At 34.4% G+C, this 17,609-nt stretch overlaps 1 protein-coding gene across 2 annotated transcripts in view; it reads right to left on the bottom strand.

Annotated features, from left to right (window-relative positions):
• LOC109840081 overlaps positions 1–17,609 on the bottom strand; it is a 36,992-nt gene that overhangs the window by 1,681 nt on the left and 17,702 nt on the right. For both annotated transcript variants that reach the window (XM_020408585.1, XM_020408586.1), the window contains exons 6-13: positions 14,082–14,354; positions 13,748–13,981; positions 10,385–10,768; positions 8,926–10,254; positions 8,734–8,790; positions 1,464–1,889; positions 502–725; positions 294–427 (exon numbers count right to left, since the gene is read on the bottom strand). In XM_020408585.1, coding sequence (XP_020264174.1) covers positions 294–427; positions 502–725; positions 1,464–1,889; positions 8,734–8,790; positions 8,926–10,254; positions 10,385–10,768; positions 13,748–13,981; positions 14,082–14,354 — 3,061 coding nt within the window. The remainder of the gene's footprint in view (positions 1–293; positions 428–501; positions 726–1,463; positions 1,890–8,733; positions 8,791–8,925; positions 10,255–10,384; positions 10,769–13,747; positions 13,982–14,081; positions 14,355–17,609) is intronic.

The following is a 17,609-nucleotide window of genomic DNA, read 5'->3' as shown; positions in this document are numbered from 1 at the left end:
TCTCTCTCTCTCTCTCTCTCTCTCTCTCTCTCTATATATATATATATATATATATATATATATATATATATATATATATATATATATATATATATATATATATATATGAGAAAAACTTATGTCAACTTAAGTGGACCATCCACTAAAGTTTCTATCCATTGATGAAAAATCTCTTCATATGATGCACGAATCTCTAGGTATCATCAATGGATAGAAACTTTGGTGGATGGTCCACTTAAGTTGACATAAGTTTCTCTCTCTATATATATATATATAAGCATATGTAATTATACCTTCATGACACACAATTGAAGCTTGAGAAGTGACGGAAGGTGCCAGTGTGTCCCATACAACAACACTAACACCATTGGAGCTGTGTCCAGCTGCAGCAAGAATTGATCCGCTTGCAGCCACATACGCAACATCACTGAAACCATTATGATTGCATTAGACATAAAGAATCAAATCATACCACTATGCAAATTTGTGCATACAACTTACTATGCATGACTACTAAAACAGAAGGATGATTCTGTAGGCCACACATTGCCCCTTCCTCCGACCTCAAGTTGCCATGTGCATACAGTTCCATCTAATGCAGCTGAAGCAAATCTGTGTCCGCAATGGTCAAATTGCAAGGCAGAAACAGATGCAAGCGCATAAGGTGGAGGGACATGGGCTGTAGGGAGAACACCATAGGTTGCTGCAGCTTTGTCCTTCCCAAACTGCAAAAATTTAACACCAGAGAAAAGCATGAAAACTACATGAAGAAAACTGTTGAAAACTTACAGATCCAGTATCCATGTTTCTTGAGAAAAAGAGCCAGTACCAAAGTTACGCAGGTGATTTTAAAACATTTTTTTCAATACATATAATAACTAAAATATTCCCAATTTTTTATGTATTAGGATAGTTGAATAGCAGTGTAGAGTTCCTCGCATAGCCATGACCAAAAAAGGTAAATGGTTCATTGTATTAAACTGATGGTTAGTCTTGGTAAGAAATGGGAAGAGTTAGCTGTGAGTCCCTTATTAGCTAAACTTTAGGGGAACATGTTCAAGTGTTGGTTAAGTTTAGAGTACTATTTCGAAGCAACATTACACTGGCATTCAAATAGGATCAAGAGAAGATAAAGCTGACAGTCTGACACATTAAAAGGAGAAAAGTTAGAAAGCGAACAAAATAGTTTCACGCGGAATAAAAATCTTAGTACACAGAAGTTGCAAAAAAAGTCATACATACAACTGTTCCCCAAAATGGAGGGCCAGAACATCAAGGTAAAGAATAACCAAATAAATATCTGACCACAGGGGATGTAAAACATATAACAACTCATCCGAAGTTTCCATATGCGGCAGAAAAAAGGGCCAAAAAATCAAGCCAAAATGGTATGTAATAATTTTTATATTAAAGACGCAATGATCTACATAATCCAGAAATAATTTACTAAACAGGACCCATACCTCCCAGAGATAAATATGTGTATTGCTTGACCCAACCAAAAAGAAAGGCCTACATGGATGATGAGATAAGGCTTTTGTGCTTATGTTTGAAACTGTTGCTGGAGGGTCAACAAGCTCAAAATCTTCTTGATCATCCCAACCTAAGCCTGCAGCTCCTATACCAGCATAACCTGGTATCCCAAATGCTGCACCACCGGTAAAGTCCATGCCTGGTCTTGCTAATGAGCCCAAGCCTACAGTTCCTCCACCCAACCCGAGGTGTGACCCACTTTTGTTAACAAGACCAATGCCTTGAGAACTATGTGTAGGAACAGGCTTACATTCAAAGCCACCCCACTCATCTTGTGGCCAATCAGATTCTGACCAGAGGTATTCTGCTTTTTCTCTGAATTGCTTCTCAGTTTTCCAGTTGAAGAAGAGAAGCCCCTGAAAAAAGTTTGGACTTCAGCACAATATAAACATATGCATTTAAGCCTTGTTGTTATGTCATAGGGGCACGGAAATTTACAAAAGATTATAAACCGCCTTAACTTACCTCTTATAAATGTAGTAAAACTATGGCTGCTCCTGATAAATACTTGGGCTACACAGTTATTAAATTATTGAAAGAGCAGAAGAAAAATATGAAAACAAAAAATGGATCATGTTTATCAAATTTGACCGGTTGAGTATAAAACTTGCTCAACTGAAAGATGCAACACCTAATGTCTCAAGTGTGTCGAGGCTTGTTGCTTTCTTCTTTATTATGGATGTGCTTTAAACATGTTTAACATGATCAGACAATACTCACACTACATACCCATGCTACATTGCTACTGAGCAAAAACTAAATACCAGAATACGGAAAAATAACAGAGCACCACATGGTTTTGGTGCAACGGTAAGGTTATTGCCTTGTGACCTGGAGGTCATGGGTTCAAATCCTGGAAAAAGCCTCTTCGCATGCGGGGGTAAGGTTGCATACATCCGACCCTCCCCAGAGCTCACAATGGTGGGAGCCTCGTGCTGGGCTACCCTACCACATGGTGAAGCTTTCATTTTTTTAATAAAAGACAAGACAAGCATAAAAGATATGATGTTATATATTTATAGAAACTGCTTTGATATGATCTATTAACATTATAGTCCAGTACAGATAATTTTTGAAAAAGAATAGATGAGAATTATTTTAGAAGCATCAAATATGAGTTCATGTGTCTTGTATTAACAATATATTACATCTTGTTGGAAGGATAACAACAACCATATTGCAAGTTTGATACTCTCATTACATAAAATAAGAGGCCATGAATATAAAATGACGAACAGTCAAGTTGTTGAGGCATTTCAATTCATTGTTTCTAAGTCCTAGGATTGTGAACTTTGCTGCAAAGATGAGAACACTTTTCCATGAGACGATTGAATTGGAAGCATGGTTCTGAGTAAATGTAATAATTTAAGGCACAAACAAATAAGTCACACCAGAGATATGCATCAACTGGATGGGTATATGTAAATGTGCTGACTTAACAGACACAAATTGACCATATTGAAGTATGTGAATTTATATAAACAAAAATATCCCAATATTTCAAGAAAAAAAATCAACATTAGCACTGACCTAAATGAATTCACAACAAGAGATTACACCAAAGAAATAAAAAGCAGCAAGACTACAAATTGGCATACAATCAAAATGATCTGCATGGATAAGAATATAGAATATAAGGATTGCTCGTAATACAAGATAAATCTTTCATATTGAAAAAAAAGGTAACATGAATCGTTTCTAAGATGGATGGTGTCCACCAAAAAGGCAGCAGACAGTAGGGTTCTGAAATCAAACTGGGTCTAATATCCCATCTTTTGTCCTCACACACATTAAAATATTAAATAAATCATTAACTTATCTCTTTAAGTTCTTTACAAATGGTTTGTACGTCGTGGTATGTTCTCCATTCCTGAAATGAACTGTGTACACTTAGGTCGAAAGTGATGCCACTATGGATTGTGAGATTAAATAACTAACTCAATGGTCCTTACGAATTTGCTTAGGTGAGAAAAGTTTCAGTATGAGAAGAGGCTAAGTATGAAGCAAGAGCTTAAATTCTAATTCAACAAGAATGGTACAAAACATAGTCATGCAATTCCCTGGAGTTCTGTGTCATGCACATTGGGGTATTAGTCTTTGATCAAACTTCACAGATGGTGCACGCATCTTGTCTTTTTATGTCATTGATCAAACTTCACAGATGGATGGATAAATTTTTTGATATTGTTGTATTTGTCTTACCCATGTTTCGTACTTCCTGAATTTCCATCTTTATAATTGTATGCACATGTACTCTTATATTGTTGTAGCGATCTTACATGTGTCACATGAATCCTGAATTGTAATGGTCATAATTATATGCACATGATGTGCACGCTCTTGTCTTTTTATGTCTGTGTTATATGTATCCTAGATTTAGAAGTGTGATGTATCTGCATGCTTTTATTGCATGTCCTCAAGCTAGTGAGTATGCGTATAGAAACTGCTGAGAGTGGTTCGCTGACTTGAGCTTTCTGGCAAGAGGGACATTATGCTTAGTTTTTGTTTTTTTTTACCCCCCCCCCCCCCCCCCCCCCCCAAAAAAAAAAAAAAACCTTCAAACAGTTCCTACAAACCGATTCTCAGTACATTTGCGAACAAATTCGCTCCGATATATGAATTGGTTCCCCAAAATTGGCATTCCTCTAACAAGTATGAAGTATGTGGTGCGCGACGTCCCTTTACATGCTCATGAGTGAGGCTCAATGCACTGTGCGCATTCAAGTGAAGCAAGGCACACACCGCATACATAATAGACGAACAAGCATGAAGGAACATACTTATCAGTTTTCACTTGAAATTGTTAGGATTCCGAGTTGGATGAAGATGCATTTGATGCTTAGGTGAAGAAAGTTGGAAAGGAAAAATAATTTATTAAGGGGTTTGGTATACAACTTATATGTGTTTTGTCTTACATATTCAGAAAATTTCAAAATGAAAAATTAAAGTATTTGAAAAAAAAATATTGAAATGCATAATTAGCTTTCTATTATCTAGTTCTCTACTAACACTTCGAAAAAAGGGTAAGTGCGCCCAAAAAATTTCCATGTATCACATATCAAACTTGTGTACCCTCGAATCTAAATTTTTTAAGTAGTGAATTGCATACCCAAATTCAAACCATGACCCCCTATGCACCACATACCGTGTCACTATGGTACAAAATGAACCTCCAGTTAATTTCTGTGCATGTAAGCATAACAATAGATTCTCAAGTCATACCTAGGGAGTTCCAATCTCTAAGTAACTTCTCTTTCCATTTCCATGATAGCTTGTTCCATTAAAGAAAAAATTGCTAAATATTTATTTTTATTTTGTTAGATATTATTGATATTTAGATTTAGGAGATATTATGCGATATTGTGACATGTGATTACCTACGATTTTATGTGATATTGTGACATGTGATTACCTACGATTTTATCTCATACCTATTTAATTATATTCTTCTAATCTCTATTTAAGAAAGGTTACGATTAGATGAATAATAACTTCACCTTCTCTATTTTTCCACATGGTATCAGAGCCTACTCGATCCTAGCAAAATCTCTCATCTTTCTAGATCTTGAGGCCGTCGAGGGGGGTTTTGCATGTCATTCATGATCTCCTCGGCGACTACGACAAAATCGTTGATTTTTACATCATTTATTCTTTAAATCTTTATTGAATCAGTAAAAAAGCCCTACCCTTGAAAAAACTCAATCTCAAAAGGGAAAAACAACATTGTTCATCACGGGTAATCACGGTACTATTCTCTCTATTGGCTGACCAGCATAGGGTTTCTACTGCCCGTGAGGCCGTGACTATACTTTTCTGATTGCTAACGTCTTTGGGTATTTGGACAAAGATGACATTGTCAAAGCTCTTGCAACTACCTATTTTGTTCCCATTTGTAACAAGCTAGACACATATAGTAATATATGTTCCAGCTTGAGGGGGAGTGTTAGACACTATTGATATTTAGATTTAGGAGATATAATAAGATTATGAGATGTGATTAGATATGATTTTATCTCATACCTATTTTATAATATTCTTGTAATATCTATTTAAGAGAGGTTAGGGCTAGATGAATAACAACTTTGGCTTTTCTATTTCTCCACATATTTGTTAGGGTATGTCATGAAAACTCTACAAAAGAAATGCATCTCTTAATGATAAAAATCAGACACCCAACGTATTTTATTACCCATAGCTGGAGTGTCGAAGTCAACTTACATAGTCAAATGGTCAAGACACATAACAAGTTCTGGATAAGAAGAACAGAAATAGTTGACAATGAGCGTTAATCATCTACTAAGGCAACAAATATGATATCAAAATATCACTCAGGTATAGGGGTAATAAACCGTATCCATATCTGAGAAAATATCCGTAACAGTATCCGTTAGAAAATGGATATGGTTACTCAAATCCATAACCGATAGGATATGGTTACGAATATGATTTTGTAGTGAAATATTTGTATCCGTATTCGAAATATCCGAATATAGAGGTGTCCATCCGGGCCGGTTCGGAAAACCGGGCCCAGGCAGGGCCGGTTTTTTCATTTTTTTTCTCCTCTTTTTTTTTGATAAAAATTTGCTAAAAATAGTTTAACCTTATTATATTTATATAATTATGTATTAGTATATACTACAAATTATTATGTAACTATGCATTATATATACATATATTATATGTAAATATATTATATATATTTATAAGTTATAACATGAGAGAGAGAGAGAGAGAATCACATAAATGTATATTACATATTTATAAATATGTATTATGTAGTTATGTATGTATTCATTACATACTTACATTATGCTTATTTTAAGTACAATTATATAATTTACTTATATGATATACTTTTATATATACTAGATGCTTATATATTATTATACTTATGCAGTTATACAATATACTTATATAACTGTAATTCTATAATATAGACATATGACATATAAGTATACATATGACATATAAGTATACTTATAACTATATTATATATATTTATATTCTTATATATTAGTATCTGTATCTCTACGACTATACCATGCTAAGAGTATATATATATATATATATGTATATATATATATATATGTATATATATATATATATATAATATACATATATTATATATATATATATATATATATATATATTGTATATACTTATAAGTTATAACATGAGAGAGAGAGAGAGAATCACATAAACATATATTACGTATTTATAAATACGTTACTATGCTAAGAGATATATATATATAGCTATATATTATATATATAGCTATTTATTATATATATACATATATTATATATAAAAATATTATATGTACTTAAAGTTATAACATGAGAGAGAGAGAATAATATATATATATATATATATATATAGAGCAAAACTTGTGTCCACTTAAGTGGACATCACCAAACTTTTTAACCCTGTGATGTTTCCTAGGGATCCTTGCATGATATGAAGTGACTTTTTATATGTTAATGAGTGATATAAAGTTTGGTGGACACACATATTCACTATCACAGTAAGTTGACACAAGTTCTCCTCTATATATATATATATATATATATATATATAGATTAATGGGTATCCTTGCCATAGGAGGGGATTTCCTCATTGACGCCTCTAAAACACATGATTGAGCGACATTATGGATGATCCGCTCCGTTGAACTTGATCTACATATTCTATAACCCTCACACCAAGTTTGGGGTGAATCCGTCGTCGTTTGACCCTCCATCGAGCCATGTGAAAAGTTCTATTTATTCAAAACCGTTAAAATTGATACGAGGGATGAAGGATCAAACGACGACGGGTTCACCCCAAACTTGGTGTGTTGGGGTTTTAGAATATGCAGATCAAGTTTAACTGAGGCGATCATCCACAATCTCGCTCAATCATGTGATTTTAGAGGCGTCGAGGAGGAAATCCCCTCCTATGACAAGGATACCCATTAATCTCATATATATATATATAATATATATATATATATATATATATATATATATATATATAATATATATATATATTTGTAGAATTCATAGAAACAAAAAAATTAAAAATAATTGAATAATTCAAAGGGGATCATATATATACTTGTAGAATTCATAGACAAAAAAAAAAATTAAAAATAATTGAATAATTCAAAGAGCCCAATGCCCAATTAAAGAACTCTAAATATATATGTTGTGGCTAGGATTTGAACCACTAACCTACTCTCCAAACTCCTAAATTTTACAACTAGACTAAGTAGCCCAAATTATTCATGTCATTCTATATATGTATATGTATATATATATATATACACACATATACATATATTATACATAAACAAATTGTATATACTTATAGAAATTACATAAACAAATTGTATTTATAAAAATATATATACATATACATATATAAACATATACATATATATACATATACATATTCATATACATACATATACATATACATATATTATACTTGTATAGACTTATAAATATATATATAAATTTTAAAAAAATAAAAAAAAACTATTCCGGGCCGGGCACCGGTCCAGGACCGGGGGCTAAATGGACAGGCCTATCCGAATACATATTAGTCATACTCTTACGATAGTTTCGATTCTTAAATTATGAATTTATGGTTAATTTTGATGATCAAGATGTCTAATCTTAACTTTTCAGTTATAATGAACATATAACGAACTCTTTTGTATCACATAAACTATATTTTGCTCAATAATATCTAGTTTTCTTATATCCGTTTTGTATCCGCATGCATGTTTGCTTATATATCTACATGTATATCCGTAACCGTATTCGATTTTAGTGGATATGGTTATGAATTTTCCTTACCGACGTATATCTGCATCCGTATCCAAGATGGGTAAGCGGATATGGATACGGTAAGCATCATATCCGAGGCATATCCGGACCGAATGCACCCCTACTCAGGTAGTATGCAACATCTATTAGGTTTACCTTCTATTGTTATGTGACTGAAAAAGAAACTAAAACAATTAGTCTAGAGCCAAAAGATGTCCAAACGCAACAATAACCAAGTTTGATTTATTGTGTTATTCCTTCCTGATAATATTATTATTAACAAGCTCTATTGGGTTTAAGCAGCCAAGGGATTAAAACATTTTGATGTACAGATCTATTCCCCAAAGTGGAAATAGTAAGAACGCTTCGTTGTTATAAGAATATTTACCTTCCGATTACTTGCAACCGCAACCTGATGCTCATCAATAGAATTGAAACAAATTGCCTGCATAAAGAGGATCTAGCCATTCAATAACTTCATAGAGAAACAGAAGAATGAATCAAAATATTATGTGTCTTACAAGAACGTCACAACTAATTTCCAAGCATTTAGTAATGTACATCATCTTCAAGAAAATACCTCTAGTAGTTCCCCACTTCTCTTAAGTACTTCTATTGAGTTGTGGAATGAACTGATATCACTGTGGGGACTTCTTCTTCTTGCAGTTTCCAAAAGGGCATCTGTTGTTGAACTATTATTAGATGTTGAATCCTGTCCCCTGACGGGTCTATTGTTGCTAATACTGCCTTGCGCTTTACAGCTTGGCGAAATATCGTTTTCATCATCAGCAGGTGCACCTCTCTGTAAATCTTTCCAACAACCAGAGAACTTTTGGTTTCTATAGGGGAAGCAAACAATTCTTTGACTCACAAAATTCTCACAAACATTGGCAGGGCAGACAGAAATTTCCCACAATTTGTGCAACAGGGACATCGTTTCCTCCTCGCCAGTCAGTTCCAAGGAACCAACTTTTTTGTCTGAAAAATTATGCAAGGAACTTGATTTATTGTTACTCAGTTCCTCCAGCCAAACAAACGAAGTAACAGGTAAACCTTTAGATATTTTTTGTCTAATAAAGGATGCAAGCTGTCTTGATAATGAAGAAGATAAATAAGACATTGAATCTACATATAACTCAGCAACAAGCACTGGAAGCTCATTCATCAGATCCATTATAGTGCTCCCTTCAATCAGCTCTTTTTCCGGAACTTTGCTCAACTGGTGATTTGCAAAACCTGATAGGTGAATCCACAAACAAACTCCTATTAGCGGCCACATTTCATCATCCGCTATGGAGAGGATTGAGGTCTCACTTTGTTGAAGTTGCCCCTTTGTTGAAGCTCCAACATCCAACAGATCATGAACCATCCAATCTGAGGATTGTCTTAGAGCGTTCATGAGCTCACCTGATCGAACCTCAAATAAGGACTGATGATTGATAGGTAAATTTAAGATTGTTTCGGCCATCACAATCAGTCCTTCGACGTTTCTACTAAGCCATCTTAAAGCAAGAAGCACACAGTATTCAAAAAGATCAAGGACAGGAGAAATTCTCAAACAAAGACCTTCATGAAAACCACAAAGCTTCAGAAATCGTCTAATGGTCCTCATAGACGATATTACACTCCTTAAGCAAAACTCCCTCTGAGAATAGCTTCTATTTTCAGATGTGAAATTCTTTTGATAAACAAGCTTCAATATTGAATCAGTTAAATTGCAACATACAATATACCGAGAAAATACAATTGATATCTCTCGGCATGCCTTTAAAAGAAACCTCCATAGAGCAGAATCTAATATAGAACTATGTTTTCTATCATGCTTACTGTCATGCCCCTTAGGGTTGTTGCCATGCAACAACAGGTAGCCATGAAAAAGCAGTCCCTTATTACTCACAAAGACTAGGATCTGCAAGAACAACACATGTTGGTTCCATATAAGATATTTGAAATAAAACTGAATACCTCGACAAAAAGAAACTACAAATAAATTTCATAAACTGAACCGAAATAAGAATGGATTCTTGCAATAACATTACCATGTTGGCTAGGTCAACTGATTCGACTAAGTACTTCTGCTCAAATATGGAGATTGCTGAGTGCAGCTTATGTGTGCATTCATATACTTGCTTTTCATCTTGATAATCATCATGTTCATGAAAGGCTAACTTTTCACAGGACGATAAATCATCGAGGGGGAAGCTTGGATGATCCTTTAGCAATTTTGAAATGAATTGCATTGACATGCCCAACTTAGCATTTAACTCTAAAGCATCAGCTATGCCTGATAGCAACCAATTGCAATCACTAGTAGAGAAAGGTCTCAGTATTCTGTGAAAAATCATGTGAGGTTCAATGTCCGACAGACCTCGGTCATTGCTCCCAACACTCAAAGAAGAGGAAAAGCACTCGAGCGCTTCAAGCTTCAGAAAAATTACAAGAAGTCAGATTTAATTAGCTCTTAAAAGAACAAATGAGCACGAGATAAATAATATTACTAATAGATGGATGACTAGTCTTAGTACTTGAATCAATGTACTATCTGTACAGGGAAAGTACAGAAATACAAGCAAGATTTGAAATGTCAAGTCCATCCACGCTATTTAGCATGCAATAATTTATATAGTAAATAAGTCAGAACAATCAGATTCTCACAATTCGAGCAGTATATAATTATAAAAAAAACTGCCTTTGAGATCACGAGTTATTCACAAATTACACAGTTGGCAGAAATATTTTAGCCATTACAATCTTACAGAGAGGGTGGAAAAAAGAGAGTTTACAATCCATATGACTTTAGTGTGATGATGAGGTTGACAAATAAAAATGTAACAAATTATGTAGCATTAGAAACAATCTCACTGAGGTCAATGGTATGGACATATACATAGAGCACAAATACAACATGGACATAGCAATACTAACAGAATAAAAACAAGTTACAACGTAGGGACATGATAATGTGATTTTCTAACTATCATGTTTCCCAACAGGATGCATTTGACTATAATTGGATGGGAGAAGCCAAAGTGCATCTCTTTCTGCTGACTACATACTAGTTGCACTTCTACAAAACCCCTTGTACAATAATATATTCCTTAATGGTCCTTTTCAAGACTGACTATAATCACCATAAATGTTGGGCTTATCAGAAAAAACTGATTACATGATCTTCCAAGAGCTTAATCAGTAAAGTTCTAACTGATAGAAAACACGTCTAATCTGGATGAACTCTTGATCTATCACCTTCTAACGGACAAGATGGCAACCAATTTCAGTGTGCTTTTTCATGAAATGCATGATTTTTTGTCAACAGTAATAGCATCCTGGTCACTTTGCAATTTAGTTGCATATAATTAGACACAAAACGTAGTTGATTCAAAAGGTATTGTATCCAAAACACTTCACATGTAACATTGGCAACAGGTGGATACTCTGATTCAGCACTCTAAGTTGCACGGAAACGGTTACAGGTACTGGTGGGGTTGCAGGTACAGGACACGACAAATTGTAAAATATAGGGTATAAGGACACAACTACATATTTATATTAAAATTAATAATTTTCATGTTATCATTATTGTTTTTCAATTCACGTGCTATTAAAATTAAAATTCCTATCACATTTATAAGTTTCTTTTATTATGTTGATTTTTTTTTTTACATTGCAAACTGCTCGTTTTTGAACTAGACACCCAAATCATCCTTTAAAATCATATTTTTGGACTTGGGTATGAGGGCTGAAACAAACCCAAGCCATGTATAATGAGTTTCAAGAAATGACGTGAAGTGTATGATATATGTCCAAAAAGTGTATGACAAGTGTTTTAAATTAAGACTTATATCATATAATTGAGTAAATGTCCGAACAAATGTATGCACATATCCAAGGAGCGTTCATGAAGTTTGGGTACGGGTATGTGTTGGGTACGTGTCTGGTAGGGGTACGGCTTCATATTAGAAGTACCCAGGTAGCATAGTCTGCCCTAGATTTGGATGTTGCCTCAATCAAGTTACTTGTCCATATCAAGACTATCGTGTCAACTATGACATCATCTGAATAATCCGAATTTTGGGGAACATTTAATATCTCCATAGCTCATCATTGTTCTTAGTCACATCATTGAACTGAGATGTGGCTGGCTCCTTCTAAAAAGACACCTTATGTGTGGACAGAGTTGGCAAAGTAGGTTTGCCATAGCTTACAACAAGTGATCTCTATGTAACCTTCTTCCTTCCAATAGTGACATATTTTGGGTTCTCTAGCACCTCCATAACTCTTACTGTCCAGAGCTAACTCTTCCTGCCACCAGATCGAGCTCCTAATCTACTACCCCCTCATCCTCCCAAAGGACCACGCCTCTCTGACATGAACATGTCCTCTGTAATCCCAAAAATGTCTAATGAACTACTAACATTGAGACCTCATGACTTTATCTCCTGTTGGCTTCAAAAAGTCCTCAGAGAAAGTATGATAAGAACTTAGATAATGAGTCAACTGCAGGGCTCATTATCACCTGTGATTGGAATGGCTTATCACCTGTGATTGGAATGGCGTGGATTCACAGCCAATATCAAAATGTTGTACATCTATCCATCAACAATTATTCAGCACTGTGCATTTAGAACAAAATTCATATATGTACTCCTATAATTCAATCATTGCCTTTGATAGGTGTCGGCGTATAATCAAATTAAGGGAAAAAATTTGATGGCTTCCCACTCATTAGCATAACTAATAGAAAATTTGATTGCTTCCTATTTTTGAACATAAATCAATTAAATCTCCGGAAGAAAAAGCAATTTTTTGCTTATTACAAATAGTAACAGTAGCAGCAGTAGAGTAGTAGGGTGTCAGGTGGGGAAAGAAAATTAGTATTTGTTCTGGTTATTTCTGCTAGAGAAGAAAGAAAATTTTACAACATAACTGATTTATCGTGAATTGATATATGTATTGCATTTACAAACTTCAAAAAGGCTGTGATTGTCAAAGTATGTGATAGACAAAATTGTATCCACATCACAGCAAACAGACAGATTAGGTTTTTACAGTGAGAAAAGAAAAAAGACCACGAATTAGTATGTGTTCCAGTTTCTTTCTGGAGAAGAAAAATAGTTAGTTCAACACAACTGACTTATCATGAATCATCATATGTATTTTCTTAAGCAGAGATTGACAGAGTATGAGAACAAAAAAAAATCCACGTCACAACAGAAAAAGAGACAGATCATATGACAATGACCAATGTTAATTAAGCAGCACACTAATGAAGTGATCAGCTAGAAAGCAGAAGATTCCATTAAATATTTTTATAAGTAAATGTATAAAGGGAAATTATAAGCAAAAAATCTCCCACAAAAACAAAACGCAGGGATGGAAATATTAGACTGAAACAAACTTACAGGAAATCCACATCTGTTGAAGGCCTTTGCAGACATCAGTGTTGCTAATTTAGATAGCACCATAACTCCTAAAGAATTTTTCATATTATTTTTAGATGCTAAAGTTATAAAGTACTGTCCAATATCCGGGTCTAAAAAGGCAGAAAAGTTGGATACAGCAGACTTCTGAGTCCGTTGCCCCTCCCGAGAATCAAGTAACTTAGTGATGGAGCAAGAATAATTCCCTAATGCCCACTGTATGAACAGAATGATGTTAGCATTGGGAGGCAAAAAAACACTTAACAGATAATTCTCCTGAAAATATGAAGAGTGATAGTGATATTTGAATACTAACTTCAAGCAGGCTAGCCAGCCAGAAATCTTCCTTTTCAACAGCATTAGGAATCAAGACATTCGATATTAACTGACGTTCTAGTTGACCACCTTGTCCTTCAATCAATCGGCAAATTACAAGAGCAAGTTGTTCATCTCCAAGGTTTTTTGCACAGACGGTGACTGCCGAAGATGAATCACCTCCAAGAAGGAAAAATGCTACAGCAAGCTCCAATTGATGCCTTCCCATTAGAACGTAGGCATTTTTCAATGCAGCAGCTTTATTTTTTTCCTCCTGAAAAAGATATGAAAAGACTAAAAGCCTAGCCAACAAGACGCAGACCTCTCATATTCTATGATGCAAAAAGTCCAGAATAGTAGAAATAATAGTTGATTTTTTATAATTAATCTGAGATGCAGAAAATCTAAATTATGTTGAATCTTTTAATTATCAGGCATGTCGCATTTTTATAAGACAAGTATCAAATAAAATCATGCTAAGGCTCAAGCCTATTCTCACCTTTGAAAAAATGTTACCCTACTCTGTAGTTTGCTTTTCAATTTAAAATTGAGGAAATATTAGGGGCTAACATGCTGCAGAAGGAGATTGAGCAAAATTGGAAACACAATGCTGATGGCAATAACAAAGATTTCATCACCAACTTTTGGGATCAGCCCAACGAATTCCCTTTTTTTCCATTGATCTCTGCAAAGGGCTCAGGTTAAACAAAGACTACATATCATTTTTAATGGTCTCAACTCATGTTTGTTTCTACCACCCTCTGCCCTAACCACCGCCTCTAATTTCTACTTTTGGCTTGTAATTGCCAAGTCTTTTTTTTTAATTCAGTTCCATACAGATCATAAGTGCATTCATTAATTTGGATTCTTGAGTTTTTCCTTAGAAATAAGTTTCTCCAAGTTAATCTCCAATACCGTCCAGTTCACGACATGTTCAAATATTCACATGTAACATATCTTTCATTTCTTTTGTTTACCGAGAGAACGTATGTTGGGTATCATTAGCAAACAATTGGCAAAGTACTCACAATTTGTCCACTAACTTATAGTATTGACAAATTACATTATTCTAGTTGCTTCCACTAGCTTTTCAACCAACTGATAGGGAATAGACTGAGAGGACTCTGATCGATCGTTCGAGGTCGAAGAGGATCCAAAAGCATGGCCACAGGATGTTGGATCGTCAGAGGGGCTTATCGCGATGAAACAGAGATGAATATGGATCGGCATCGATGCAATATACTGTTCACGTAAATAGTGAACGTGAGTATTGTTCACTTTAGCAGTACCCCCAAACAGTACCCCCAAAAACCTTTTTCCATTGGATGGTAACCAGCAGATTAATTTGAGGAGAGAACTTTGGAGGAGATTAAACACAAAAAAAAGCTTTACAGAATTAACAATTAATTTGGATTCACGCCTAACAACTCACATTCTTCAAAAAGAGGTTTTCTCAAACTAAAAAACTCAAATACTCCCATTCATCAATGTCTGCCTCTAAAAGAGGATACACATTATTTAAAAAAATTAACTAACAATATAATAAATCCTAACAAAATCAAATAAGAAAAGATTCTAAATCCTAACAGCAAATCCTTATAAAATCTCACCTAAAATAAAGATAGTACTAAATATTCCTGAAATTAAAAAAATTTAATAAGTCCTACCAATCTAAAATCGATGATCCATGATTGCCCTACGTTAAATCTCCCCTTGTTGGAGAAAACTCGACCTCAAGTTTTATAAAGGGAGAGCATACAAAGTCCTTTGTTCAGCGAGAACTATCCTTGCGTGGATTACAGGATCTTCAACATCTACAGAATTTGATGTTGGGTTGGTGGAGACGGATTTGGTATACCAAAGTTAATAATTAAGTGATCTTGAAGTAAATTGAATGCGACTTTGACATGATTTTGCATCATAATTTGCACTGTAGAATCGGGTTCAAACTCTAACTCTAACTCGAGATCTATCTCTTGCTTTTTTTTAGGCTCAAGTTTGGGATTCATCTCGAGCTTGGGTACGTGCATGTGCACGGGCTCTATCACTTGATTCACTTTCACTTCTAGCTCCAGTTCTGAGTCTGGTTCTTGCTCAGGACATCTCTCAATGAGAGTTCCCATCTCGATCAATCTATCCATTATTTTATTTATCCCATTCATTTTAAACAATATTTTATTAAGTAAAATCCCAGTATAATAAACTTGCTTTGACACCAATTGATGGGGAATAGACTGAGAGAGCTCCAACCAAAAAGATTCGTCATTGATCATTAGAGGTCGAAGAGGATCCAAAATGATGGTCACAGAACATTGGATCGTCAAAGAGGTTGATTGCGATGAATACAGAGACGAATACAAATCGGCGTCATGGTAAGGTACTGTACACATAATTAGTGACAGTAAGTACTGTTTAGTTGAACATTACCAGAAAAAAATTTCCTTTGGATAATAGGTAGCGGATTAATTTGAGGAAAAGATTTCAGAGGAGATTAAACAAATAAAAAATTTATAAAATAACGTTAAATTTGGCTTCACGCGTAACAACTCACATTCTTCAAAGAGAGGTTTTCTTAAACTTAAATATTCTCATTCATCAATGTCTGCCTCTAAAAGAGAGGATACATAATGTTTATAAAAAAATTAAACTAACAATATAATAAATCTCAGTTCCAACAACAAAATAAATCCTAACAAAATCAAGTCAGAAAAGATCCTAAATCCTAACAGCAAATCCTTATAAAATCTCATCGCAAATAAAAATTCTACCAAATATTTCTGAAATAAATAAAAGATTAATAAGTTCTACTAATCTAAAATCGACGATCCATTATCGTCCCGCATCACCAACTCATATCAAGATTGTAAGATTGTGGAAAATGGAAAGTGATATCACACTTTAGCCGAGCTTAATTGCAAAAATGTCAAGGATTTTTTTTTTGAAAAAAAATATGAAAAATGGGGTAACAAACTAAAAAGAAGAAATTTTCTATGAACAAAGCTTGTAATCCAATCTTGAATCTCAGACCATCCATAACCAGCCCTCACAACAAAAGACACCATGTAAATAATTAGTAACTTAAAAGAAATGTTAAGTATATAGGAAGTACATGAAAAATGAAGTGGATAAACCTTTAAAGACTTATCACGGACATTACCAGTCATTGCACCATAGCTAGGGAATGGAGAAGGTAACTTGAGAAGAGATGTTGTTAAAGTGAATGGTAGAGTAAGATTTATAACCAAACCTGTCCAAGGGCTGGACAGATGGCAGGAAGTGAAACAAGCTTATCCCACTTAGACATGCTAAAAAGAGAGAGAAGCACAAACCAAAGTTTCATGATATAAACTCATCCCAAGGGCTTTATGCCACTGCTCAAGTCAAAGAAGAAATTCCTCTCATTGCATTAACATAAATTGGTGTTTATCAGGGTTAGTTTTCAAATCAGTATCATATGTTAATTATCCTTCTACAGAAGTACAACTTAAAAATTTTGATACGTTGTATATGACCTTTCTAAAATATCATT

This window comes from Asparagus officinalis, chromosome 5 (assembly GCF_001876935.1).
Source record: "Asparagus officinalis chromosome 5, Aspof.V1, whole genome shotgun sequence".
Lineage (NCBI taxonomy): Eukaryota > Viridiplantae > Streptophyta > Magnoliopsida > Asparagales > Asparagaceae > Asparagus > Asparagus officinalis.
The sequence above is the reverse complement of the archived record's forward strand: the minus strand, read 5'-3'. Positions and strand labels throughout refer to the sequence as shown.